Source organism: Myripristis murdjan, chromosome 19, assembly GCF_902150065.1.
Source record: "Myripristis murdjan chromosome 19, fMyrMur1.1, whole genome shotgun sequence".
Taxonomy (NCBI): domain Eukaryota; kingdom Metazoa; phylum Chordata; class Actinopteri; order Holocentriformes; family Holocentridae; genus Myripristis; species Myripristis murdjan.
The window spans coordinates 7091449-7104584 of NC_043998.1; the positions used below are offsets into that span (position 1 = coordinate 7091449).

Genomic DNA, 13136 nt, shown 5'->3' on the forward strand with positions numbered 1-13136 from the left:
CTCTTCTTGATTTCTGCAGTGTCATTAGCACTGTGCTAATCCTAGGAAAAACGAGACGCTAGTTTGACTTTGTTGAGTGTTTACAGGGCAAAGGATGTAACAGAGAAGATGGTAGATGGGAGCTGTGATTATGTGCTGAAAGGGCCAGCAGTTAAAGTAAGTATTGGGCTTATAGTGCTTCCTTTTTTTTTCTTTGTTCACCAGAAATCTCACATAGTGCTCTGTTTCTGACCACCCTTTCTTTTGTCTCTCCCACAATTTTCCTGCTCTCTCTTTGCCCTCTCTTTTTTGCTATCACACATGTTTTGTGTTTCTCTCTCTCCCTTCCTCTGTCCTCAGCACAGGGGGAATCGCAGGACAGAGGCTGGATGTCTGTGTTTCTAATTGGCCTTCCGATAAAAGTTGCTGTTTCCTGTGTACTGTGTGGGGTTGAGTGTGGGTAGTGACTGAGGGCGGTCTGACTGCAATGCCTCCCTCTGTCAGGAGCTCAGACGATGTGGGGATAGGGACATGAGGAGTATGTGACACATCATTTTTACACAGAAATGTGAGAAACGCAGCCTAACCGTAACAGGAGGAAATCACATGACTGGTCAGTGAATATTTGATACTCAACTGTTGTTCAGTCATCATTTCTACTCCAGGATGGACAAGGATGGTAAGAAGCCCAAGACTTATGTGTCCACTTTCCGACTGGACCTCAAGCCTGCTAAGCCCTGGTGTGCGGGGAGACATGCAGGAAATGGACTGGATACCAGTAAAAGGATGGACATGGGAAACAGCAAACTGGGAAACTCAAGTTCAACAGGTAAAAGCTGGAAGAATTTGTGGATCAAATTTTCTAAGTAGCTGAGGAATGAAACGGTGCCTTATAACCTACCACCAGTCAGCCCTTTTTTAATGTGTAATTTCATCATATATATGATTTGTTTTGACATCTTTAGGGTGTGCCTTCTGTTGGGGAACTTGTTAAATTATGCAGTGTCACAGTATGCTGTGAAAATGCATCAGTTACCAACCAACCACAAGTTTCACCACACTGCAGCCCCTGTGGGCATGTTATGTTTGAAGTTATTTATCTTAAAGCATTTAAATGACAGCAGATGAGTTGAGCTCCCCAGGGCCAGTGTGCTACTTGTCAGCATATGACTCAGAGTGCAACTGTAAATCTGCAAAGCATTTGACTATCAAGAAATGTGTTCTTTTCCCAGTAACAGTCATAGTGTATGGGTCACTGCTAGGCACTTGAAGTCAGGACTTAAGTGTATAGGAATGGCATGTGAACCCCCACCCCCGACTTCCACCAGGCCCCCCAACACACACTCCCACACGCACACACAATGTAAACATTACACCATCCACCAGGGACCACAACCCATTACCTACTTAGAACATTCCAACACTAAAACACACACTGACAAACATGTGTAATGTGAAAAGCATGCAAACACCAAGTCAGACTTGCTTATAGTTACACTTGGTGGGTAAAGCAAACTTCAATTTTCAGAATACAGCCAGGAGAGTCCAGATAAATTGGTGGTAGGGCTTGCTGATACTGGCAAAAAAAAACAAACAAAAAAAAAACAATAACAATAATAATAATAATAATAATAATCAAAAATCAGATATCACAATATCTTTGAATGAATCCCTTGATATGATATTGAAGGGTTGACTATTGGTGCTTTCATATATATTTATGTACAGTAGGTTTTTGATGAACAATCATTAGTAATGTGGATATGATGACCGGGCAGATAGAGGCAGATAATTGAAAAAATCTTGTGAAGACCGCACACTTCTCTCTTGCAGTTAAAAAGATAATTTATTGGATTATGTGGGAATCGCCAACATGTTTTGGCCTCTGCTGAAGATCACCCTGACGAAGGCAGAGGCTGAAACATGATGAATTTCCCTCATAATCCAATAAAATATCTTTTCAGCTGCAGGAGAGAAGTGTGCGGTCTTCACGAGATTTTTTTGTTTTGTTTCTACAAACTGATGACCTTTTGGATGTATGCTCTTTAGGGTTAGGGTTAGGGTTATTTTCTATAGAACAACAGCAGAGTGTAACAAGCTGTCATGCAGCCTTTAAAACCAGGAAAACACTCATGTCATGTCACAATATTTATATATCCAAAATGCCATATGATATTTAGTCTCCTATCATGATATCCATATCATATTGACATATCATCCAGCCCTGATAAATTGTCAGCCAAATATATTACTTTCAATTATCAGTCAGCTGTTTTCTATTGTAAATGGTGAATTTATGGTGCCTAGAGGAGAGTGCATTGCCTGTTGCTTTCCACAGAAACTCATGTGGTTCATTAGCTCAACCAGAATTTCTTCCTTTATGAGCTGGAATGGTCTAATAAAACTCTTTTGCTCAGTGGTTGAGGAAACGCTGGTGTACACAGTACCTCAATGAAGTATAAATTTCTTAAGTCTAAATTTATGCCCATACCTCCTCTGCCCTCTGAGATTCCAAACAAATGCCGATCCAGGCCGCTGAGGCACCTCACTTCAAAGAAGCTCTCCAGGACCGTACGGCCTCAGAGGGAAGTGATGCTGCATTTCAAGGTGTTATCACAGGAAGTCAGCCTTTAAACATTTCCTGGCTACACAATGGTAAGACAGTGATTATACCTCCCTATTGTTGACCTGTATCTTCTGCTCTCATTTATGAGAAAGGAAATTACTTTTTTAAGGCAAGGCATCAGAAATGAGAGATGCTTGTGGAATATGGAGTAGGTCAAACTTAGGTGGGGTTGAGCTTCAGGCCATGAACATCACTCTTACCCTAGCTGCAAGTCAATATTCAGCGATGATTATGATTAAGAAACATCAGGCGGATTTTGATGATGGAATACAAATATTTACTTTTGCTTAACATCCATTCAGGTTCTGATATCAGTGTAGCAGTAAGGGACATGAAAATTACACATCTGCCACATTTCCTCATCCCATTTGATGGTAGTTTTAAGCCATCAGATGCACTAAATAAAATCGTATATGTACATATTTCTTTCCATTTAGGTAAGGGGGTGCATTCAAGAAAGACTTCCTTCGAAAGTGGTGTTGCCAGCCTGTCTGTGGTTGGATGTTTACCAGGAGATGCTGGGATTTACACTTGTGTAGCTGAAAATACAGCTGGGAAACAGTCGAGCAGTGCTGTGTTACATGTTACAGGTAAGATAGGATCAAGGTGTCCCTCACAAAGTCACTGGTCAAAAAGCATGGATATTTTATGTTGTGAATAAATCATTCACACTCATTCTACAGTAATTCTTCAGAAGTGTTTCCCTCTATTGTTTTTAGCTGGCACAGGAACAAAGGAAATCCCCACGACAAATGACCGCAAGCTGCCAAGGGAGCTCAAATGCAGTCATGTGGAAACTGAAAACACTCAAGGGTCCACAGCTTCTACAGGACTGAGCCAAGACAGGGATGAAAAAGAGAAAGGCAAGTTTCTGACCTTTGTTCAACTTCCAAAAACATGAACTCTTCCCTGTTTACACCCTTTCTTTTAGATCTCAATGCTTCAATAATATTTGTACAGAAACAAAGCCAAAAAAGAGATTTTGTATTGTATGTGAACTATATTCTGTGTTTCATGTGGTTGAAGTAGTAAAACAATTATGAATACACTGTCAAAGCTGATGCCAATATGGTATCCAACAAACAGCTTTCCCACTAAAAGTGCAGCTGTCCACTGATTGCAATCCATTGTTTGCCACTGCAACCAAACCTGTCTAATCAGATGATTGGTTGGATACTTTTTAAATCAGCCTTACCTTAAGCACCCCTGTAACTCTGGCCACTTCTCCACAGATATCACCACTCAGGTCTCTGCTGACAAAGGTGAGACTGATCATTCTGGCCATTTTTGACTTGATTCTAACTTCAACTATTAATTTAAATCTGTTTTTTTTGTTGTTTTTTTTTTTTTTAATAAACATGATAGCCCTTTGTGTGGCATAATGCAAAACTATTTCAGTGTGAGCATTGAAATCCAAACATCAGTGCACTAATTACATGTTTATCTGGGGTGTTTGGTGTCTCCGCCTGTGCTCAGGAGCTCCTGTGGAGTTTGTGGACTCCCCAGAGCAGATAGAGGTTCGAGTGGGCGAGCAGGCCAGGCTGAACTGTGTGTTCAGGAGCAGCTGTACCCCTGTGGCCTGCTGCTGGATTTACAACAGAGAGAAGGTAGGGAAAGTCTGAATTGTACTTTGCATTGTATGAATACCACTTGTTCATTGTCTTTCACTCCATAATTGGAAGCAGGCGTGATTGCATTGATTTCAATCCCATCGCAAATAAGGGAACAGATTTATTTTGTAAAAGCCTGCGTACGTCCTGCTCTCTGTTCCCCTTGTAGGAAGTGGTGGGTGGACTTCGGACATCTGTCACGAGCAGCGAGACACAGAGCAGTGTGGAAATTTCGCAGGCCTGTCCAGAAGACACAGGCTCCTACACTGTCGTAGTACGAAACCGCAGAGGCTCTGCCCAGCATACAATCTCCCTCAGTGTCATAGGTGAGAGACACTCTTGAATTTTAGCTTGACAGTGGACATCCTTTGCTCTTAAAGAAATAAACATGTCTTTGTGTGATGACAGATAGATTCAATTTGCCCTTTGTGCTCAGTATTTTGTGCATGTATTGTTTGCTAGGATAAATGTATATTGTTAGTAAGCTCCTGTTATTGTTCTTGTTCATAGCTGTACTTTGTTCAGAGAGTGTATTTGCAAGAAAAAAAAGTACATTTTTGAAATGGACAGGAATTATACACATGGTATGTATTTGTATGGTGTACCAGGGGAATGCTCTACTACTCCACTCCAGAAAAGGGGCACAACAAACATGGCTTTCTCATAGAACTGGAATAGAAGTGACAATGACTATCATTGTCTCAGGTGCACCTGTAGCCCCAAACTCAAACAAACTCCTGAACTGACTCCCTGAATTTCTTCTCAGATCGCCCCCATCCCCCAGCGTCCCATCCCGTTGTCTCCCAGCTGTCCACCAAGTCCCTGGTCCTGTCCTGGACGGGTCCCAGTTACGACGGGGGCACCGCTATCTCAGGCTACATAATAGAGGTCAGGCAAGAGGGCCTTGACAAGCCTGGGAACTGGACAGAGGTGACAAGCCGCTGTAAGAACACATCCTATAAGGTCCGCTCAGGCCTTGAGCCCCTGGGGGAGTACCGCTTCCGTGTCAGGGCCTGCAACTCTGCTGGTGTCAGCGAACCCAGCGAGGAGTCTGACAGCGTCAAGATGGCGACTGCAAGTTAGTATGGATTTGTAAAAAAAAAAAAAAAATGTTTAAGGACCAGTCTGACTTTTTAGCTTTTAATTTTTCCGTTTTGTCACAAGAAATGTGTTTAATTTGTCCCCACCTGGTATTGTCTTTGTTTTTCCAAAAGAGCAGAAAGAGGAGCCCCAGTCGTACGTGACGGTGACGATTGACACCACACACAAGGTCAAGGACCACTACAGCGTGCATGAGAAGCTGGGAGTGTAAGTATTGGTTCTAGAGGGGACCAAATCAGAGAGTATGTCTGCATGAGCTGCAATCACAATGCAGTGCAGACCTGAGTCGAGTAGTTTTTGCAAATAATTTTTAGGTTTTTTTTTTTGTTTTTTTTTTACCTCATTTACCAAGGAGTGCCAGGTGGTTCAATTCAGTGGACAATTCAGATAAATATGTAAAGTGCTGTGAAAAGTAAACTAAAGTTCAAGTTACTTGCACTCAGTTCAGTGTGGTCAAACACTCCCACCTGGTACTGAAGCAGATTAAATGCAAAGAATTCTTTGCCTGTATGATTTCACCCAGGTGTGGTGTTTCGCCTGTCAGTGTCTTATAGATCTTACACCATGCTTAGACAAATTCAACATCAGTAAAACACATCACTGTTCTTCTGAGCACTCTATTATTAAATTTATCCACAGTGGTGACATTATGTGTATTTAAAAAATCAGTAGGAAATCTTAATGAGAGGTGTTTTCCGTTGACCTTGTGCATTCATTGAAATTCTAATGATTCTTTATTCATTTCCTTTTTTTTTTCTCCCTTTCCAGTGGTAAGTTTGGCCAGGTGTTCCGGCTGTCCCATAAAGAGACAGGCCAGGTGTGTGCAGGGAAATTCTACCGTGCCCGCAGCAAAAAGGAGAAAGTGGCAGCCCGCAATGAGATTGAACTGATGAACTGCCTTCACCACCCCAAACTGGTCCAGTGTCTGGCTGCCTATGACACGCCCTCAGAGATTGTCATGGTCTTGGAGTAGTGAGTATCTAAGAGGAGGGAGTCTTTTGATGTGGTGGGAAAAAATGTTCTGTTAAAAGAAGTGCATTTGTTAATAGGGAGTTTCTACTGCTTTATTTAGGCTTTAGACTTTCCTACCTACCTAATGCTTGTGTGGTAGACTGCATGTTTTTTTTTGTTGTCAAATGTATGTTTATTGTGATTATATGCAAGTGATGGTACCGCTTTTTAATTTTTGATTTGTTTTTTAGTAATAAGAATTTGTTTAATGACTTGCCTGGTTAAATACAGGTTAAATTAACCAGGACAAGAGATCAAAATATCTTATAAAAGCAATGCAGCCGTTGGGCTGCATTGTGTGGGTAGCCCTTTTTTCACTACATAGATGCATTGGGATGGTCTCGGATTAGTTTAAAGATTGCATTTTATACCAGGCAATCACTAATCGGTAACAGCCAGAGAGTAACATTTCCAACCCAGTTTTCAGTCAGCGTCAGAGTGCCAACTAGTGAAAAGTAGTTTTTTGAAGTATTGATTTGTCTGTGTGCTCAGCATCGCTGGCGGCGAGCTCTTTGAACGCATCGTGGATGACAACTTTGAGCACACAGAGCCCACCAGTGCCCGCTACATGCAGCAGATCCTGGAGGGCATGCAGTACGTTCACAAGCAGAACATCGTCCACCTGGACCTCAAGCCAGAAAACATTGTGTGTGTGGACACCACTGGCACACGGATCAAGATCATCGACTTTGGCTTGGCGAGTAAACTGGGTGGGTTTGCTGAATAGCCTGGAGCAGAGGTGTATCTTTTATTTTTATTTTTATTTTTATTTTTTTCCTTTTTCCTGGAGGCAGTCACATAACAAACTCACAGCAATATCATGTCCTTATCTGGTAACTGTTTATTCAAGCAAAGTTAAGAAATGAAAGGGACTATTTTGAAATGCAGATTTTTTAAAAAATGCCTTTTGCTGCTACTCTTAAGCGCTCACTGGGGAAACTGGATGATCCCATGTGATCCCATGGTTCCTTTTAAGGCTAGTTTGTCTGCAAACAGGAAAGAGTTGTCCATCATCATTGTTATGAGACCAGACTGGCAGCAGCCTTATACATGTAGCTTCTGTAATCATAGTCAATAAAAATTGTGGTTTACACAATTAGGCATCTTTAAGCAGGGATATCATTACCAATAAGTTCTCCATTAACTTGATGTATTTAGTATCTACGCTTGTAACTCTTGTCCTGTAATTCAGAGTCCGGTAAACCTCTGATGGTGATGCACGGGACGCCGGAGTTTGTGGCCCCTGAGGTGATTAGCTATGAGCCAGTGGGTCTGGAGACTGACATGTGGAGCATTGGAGTCATCTGTTTCATCTTGTAAGTCAAAGCACAACTATCATGCTTGAGCTACAGTAACTCAAAATCAGGGTTGTGGAATAAAATACTTAAAATGTAATTATGTATTTTAAATAGATTTAAAAAATGTAACTACATCCTGATTGCAGATCCTTGTGAAAAAATAAAGAATTACTTCTGGAGATACTTTAAGAGAGGGCAAATCAGTTTAGCTCAGATGGCAATTTAAATAGTGGCAGGTGGAAAATTTGTATGAAAATCTGTAATAACGTAATTTGGGGAATAAATGATTACCCTCATAAGGGGGAAAAAATCTGGAAGTAATCAAAAATAATCAGAATACTTAATCCCTTGGAGTATTTTACAAACTAGCCCACCCTTCTGATGAGTCAACAGTAAAGGGATACACTTTTAAAGCAGCCTCCCCAACCCTGATAGAAAGCCATGGTTAACAAGGGTATATTGTACTTTCCATCGCTCACCACTGTGAAAATACACGTTTGACGCCATCTGCTGGTGCTGCCTTGCCAATACTGTTTTATTTGCTTTATTTGTTCTCATAATGTGGGTGTTATGAAGGCCTTTGAAACTGCAACTGTAATCAAAGGTTATACAGTTAAACTTGATATGACTTGTAGGCCAGCTGCCACTTGCCAAGACAGTCCTCCACACTGGTTGCGCAACATTTCTCTTAGTAGCTCATAGCACTTTCACTTTCAACATTTACATTAAATTTAGTAAGAAAGTAAATTGAATGTACTCTAGGCCAGTAATGTATTGGAAAAAGTGTCCCTGGTCAGTATGCACGGTTGAATAAGGATAGAGAAAACATAACATCAAATTGTATTCATATTGAACAGACAAAATACTGCTGTAGATATTGAAAATGTAAGCGTTCATTTTGTTTTATTGAAACTGAGTAGGGAGTCTGTTAGAATAGACACTGAAAACTGTAGCTCAGTGAAAACAGCTCTTTGTAAATATCGAGGTTTTATATCCATGTGGAATCAGGAATACATGTGTCCATCATTACATAATATGGATGGAGCTGAAATCACCATTACAGGATATTTATTTGAGTAGAGCTCAGTTCTGCCTCATTGCAGCCTTATGCCCCTAATGGGACGAAGAGGATAAGTAAGTAAGTAAGTCAGTTCTGCCTCAGGTGCAGGACAAATTCCAAGGTAGGCTTATATCAAAGAAAGGTTTGGAGGAATGTTGTGCAGTGAACCTAGGCTTAGTGCTGTGCTTGTATGTTATGTATCTGACAGGCTGGATTTTGTAATATATGAGTGGGGGTAGACATGATCTTTACTGTTATCACCAACTTGGCCCTTCTGCACATGTTGAAGCACCAAACTGGAGGTAACAGACGACTGTTTTCAGCATTTCAGTTTTTAAACCTCTTTCTACCGGTTTGTCCTGCTTTTGTCTCTCTGTTGATGTGTCCAGGCTCAGTGGGGAGTCTCCCTTCCAGGGTAACAGTGATGCTGAGACCTTGACCCTTGTGACCGCTGCCCGCTATGAGTTTGACCAAGAGAGTTTTGAAGACATCTCCGATCAAGCGAAGGACTTTATCAGTTCCCTGCTGAGGAAAGACCGAAGGTTGGTTTGCTATTGTTGAAAATAAAGCTAATATATCGAGCTGCATGGCTAATTCTTATTGTGGGTACATGTCTGTTCGATGTAATCTGTGCCAACCGCTGCTCAGTTTAAAACAGCAGTGTGATAAAGGACAGAGGACGTGCAGGTGGAGCACGTAATCACAGGTTGCATCTTGCAAAGTGCAACCTGTGATTAAAATGGGAAACAGGTAAAAGGTACATTGCAAACTGGTTTTGAGGTATGAGTTATTTCTGCTTAGTGAAGTCAGCAGACAGGTTTTGAGAAAATGTGGCCAGAGCCCTTGACAAAGAATTAGGACACTGTAATTTTGAGCAGCATCCATTCTGCTCCCATTGCAAATCAGCTTGTGATACTGTGTGATGTTAGAAATATCACCATAATCATGCATTTTTAAGCGCTTCTGCTACATACTCTCTGGACTGTTGTAGATTACCAGTCTTCAATTATTAGCAGTGCAGAATGGAAATTCATATCCTACAAAGTCTAATCCAACTGAACCACTTATCAAGCTTTGAGTGTGAATACAGAAAAGGGTTTTATTATTATTATTATTATTATTAATAATAATAATAATGATGAAAGTTTGTCTATAGCACTTATCAAAACCAGTGCGCTTTACAACAAAAACAAAACACAACAATAAAATACACTGTAATGTATGAATGAATAGGCAGGCACAATAGGAAAAATAAAAATAGAAATACAACTGAAAACAATGGATGACTAAAAAAACAAACAAACAAAAAAAACCCTCCAAGAATAAAATATAAAAACAATGGGTGAACCAAAACTTAAAATAGAGCTGTGCAAGCCTTAAGTGCAGCATCATGAATAAACTACAGAATAACACAATGATTAAGAAAAAAAAAAATAAAAGAAGGTAAGATTTTTTTTTATGAAAGCATGCTGGAGACCTTGCTTCCTACTGTACTGTCATTGCCAACAGTTTTTCCTATCCGCTTGTGCTGTAGATCCAGGCTGTCCTGTGACGAGGCCCTAGCCCACCCCTGGATGGCTTCCTTCACGCCCCTGAGCCGCAGGCCCACCAAGTCCCTGAACAAAGAGAAGATGAGACGCTTCCTGGCCAAACGGAAGTGGAAAGTAATACAGAAAATGACTGGACTTCAATCAGTTCAATTTACATTGACTTTTCCATTACCTTTGGAGGCAGGAAATTATTATACTGTATTTTTTGTACTGGGGAAATTCTAATACCAGTACCTATTTTAGCACGGTGTTGGACAGATGGAGTGTTCTTGTTGCTGCATCCATACTATGACCTTCAAATCCATTGTCTGCCATAAACCTGAAGCTTGGTTAGCAGTGTAGTTTGTCATACTGTGGTATTTGTCCTTAAACTTGTAGAAAACTGGCAAGGCTGTTCTGGCCCTACAGCGGATGGCCAACCTCTCTAACAGACCAGACTCTCCTGGCAGTTCCTCAGAGGGTAACACAAATACGCTCGCACACAAACACAATGTCCTCCTAGAGCCATTTATAGCAGATGACTCATCGTCTCAGTTTGTCAGCTCAAGTTTCTCCTTTTGTGATCAGTAAAGCCTCATTTCTCTTCTATTCATCATCATCCTCCCTCTCATCCAGAGCCAGGCTGGAGCCAAGAGGCAGAGAAGGCAATCCAGTCCCTGGAGAAGCAGCTTCAGAGCGAGCCTTACTTCCAACAGGCCCTGAAGGACATTACTGTACCTAAAGGAGCCACCGCTCAGCTAACATGCCTCGTCCACGGTAAGATGCCAGAACGTAAATCGTAATGTGCCCTACTAAATATTGCCCTCCTGTAACACACTGCACATGGTGAAAAGTGTGCAAGACCATGTTGCCTCAAGTGCTTGACTACAGGCCCATCAACGTGCAGAGGGAGACTTAAAATGATTGGCTCCATATTTTTCATAAGGAGCGGGTAGAATGGCATCATGACCTAGTTCCGGACATCAGAGGCAACTTGTGATGCCTTGTGTGCTTTTCACAAGCATGCCTTTAAAGACACAGTGTCACTTGGTTCAGCGATTTATCTGTAATATGTAAGTTACTTCATATCTTAACATTGACTGAGACAGAAAAGCAACTGTTAAGAGTACTGTATGATATCTAATAGATGTCTGTCCTTCATTAAAATCCAGTTTAAATAATATTAAACCCCTGACTGATCTTGATGATGCAGATCATCTTGATAGTACAAACCATTTGGAAAGGAGGACAGGCATAACTGGTGGTTCTGCCTACTGCTTTACAGGGGTGGAATGATTCTTTTATTGCACGGATGCATCAATTGCATATTCTACCCATTCAACTGAATCTGCTAAAAGGAATGAATATAAATGATATGGAATGCTTTGAATCGATTCACTGATCTACCTATCACTGTGATCGAACTAAATCACAACTCTCTTCACATCTCATAAGAAAAAGGATGGTCTTTCATTACTGCTAGTGTTTATTAATCAGTTTAAATTTTTGGATAAAAACACTGAATGATATTGTCTTGAATCGTGGTTTAAAAACTCAAATTGAATAATTCCAAAAAAATTCATTCTTAAATTGAACCACCAACTAATGACTCATGAACTGAATCGATGTTAAGCAGGAGATTCGCTTGTGCATTATTTTACCTTCTTGCTTAAATGCAGTTATATCCTATTGTCTCAACACTAGGCTACCCAGTGCCGGAGGTGGAGTGGCTTCAGAATGATGAGCTGGTGGTGGAGTCGTCCAGGGTGACCGTGGAGCAACATGACGATGGACTCTGTTCTCTGCTTCTGGCTGACCTGGGACCTTCTGACTCTGGGGTTTACACGTGCAAGGCCACCAACAAGCTGGGGGGAGCAACCTGCTCTGCCAAACTGACTGTGGAGATGTGAGGGAACATAACAGAGGAAACCCAGCTGGGGAGAGGACACTGGCTGGATCTCAGCAATGTCAAATGGTTACCTTCATTTAGTGGAAGACTCTTCAGGATTTTTTTTATAAGGCTTGGATAATGACACATTCAAGTGGGACAATTAATTCACCCAAACAAGTGGCTGTTACTTAACTTCATGCTAAATACACCTGTGGTATTCTTTGTGTGAGTGATAAAACTTGGACACATTCAGTGAAAACACTGTGATTCACTAGTCACCAGATATTAGTGCACGTCTGGAATCTATTAGTATGGTAAGCTTGTGTTCAGTTACAAATACACAAGGGTCCTTTTAATTTATATGGCGTTATGCTGTTATGGTTGCACTCAGCACTATTCACTACACCAGCTAAGTTCTATATTTTTTTGGTATTTTATTGAGATGGCTGAAATGTAAATGTTTTTAATGCATAACATCAATTAAATGAAGAATTTTATAAGAAAATAGACTTTTTTTTTCTCCATCAGCTCGTAATAATACATCAGTACATACACTGAAGGTAAATATCTGCTTGTATGGCATATTGTTTAAAAAAAAAAAAAACTTCAAATAACTTCAGATCTGTTGGAGGCATAATTTGTTCTTCTATTTTGGATTTTGAGGAAAAACCTTAGATTTATAATGAACTTCAAGAACAAATAACATGACCAAATTTACAGTGTATTAATTCAACCTAAATGCCTGAAGTTACTTTTCAAACATGGTAGATTGCTCTTTTTTTCTGACCATTTGTTATACTTTCAATTTGGCTTTGTCTGTCAATTTGAAACATTTATTATTAAAGGTGGCAGATAATGACATGCAGGGCACAAAAAATATTTATAAATATTTAAAAATTTGGCCACATTTTTTTTAAACAATTTTGGAATTTATAAGACCAAATGACAAATCAGTGATGCCGGTGGATGGGCCTTGGAGATTGGTCAAATTTTGACCAAAATACTGATTTAGAGTTCACTCAGGGGCATGC

At 40.6% G+C, this 13136-nt stretch overlaps 1 protein-coding gene across 1 annotated transcript; it reads left to right on the forward strand.

Annotated features, from left to right (window-relative positions):
* The first annotated feature begins 627 nt into the window (after positions 1 to 627).
* On the forward strand, positions 628 to 12605 carry LOC115378329 (myosin light chain kinase, smooth muscle-like). Its single transcript, XM_030078551.1, has 17 exons — positions 628 to 808; positions 2488 to 2634; positions 3043 to 3195; positions 3325 to 3468; positions 3838 to 3867; positions 4082 to 4212; positions 4385 to 4541; positions 4982 to 5293; positions 5430 to 5523; positions 6085 to 6288; positions 6820 to 7037; positions 7520 to 7643; positions 9075 to 9227; positions 10220 to 10349; positions 10614 to 10695; positions 10851 to 10991; positions 11919 to 12605. Exons 1-17 carry the CDS (start codon positions 646 to 648, stop codon positions 12122 to 12124), a joined length of 2589 nt encoding a protein of 862 aa, XP_029934411.1. The 5' UTR covers positions 628 to 645; the 3' UTR covers positions 12125 to 12605.
* Positions 12606 to 13136: the final 531 nt, after the last annotated feature.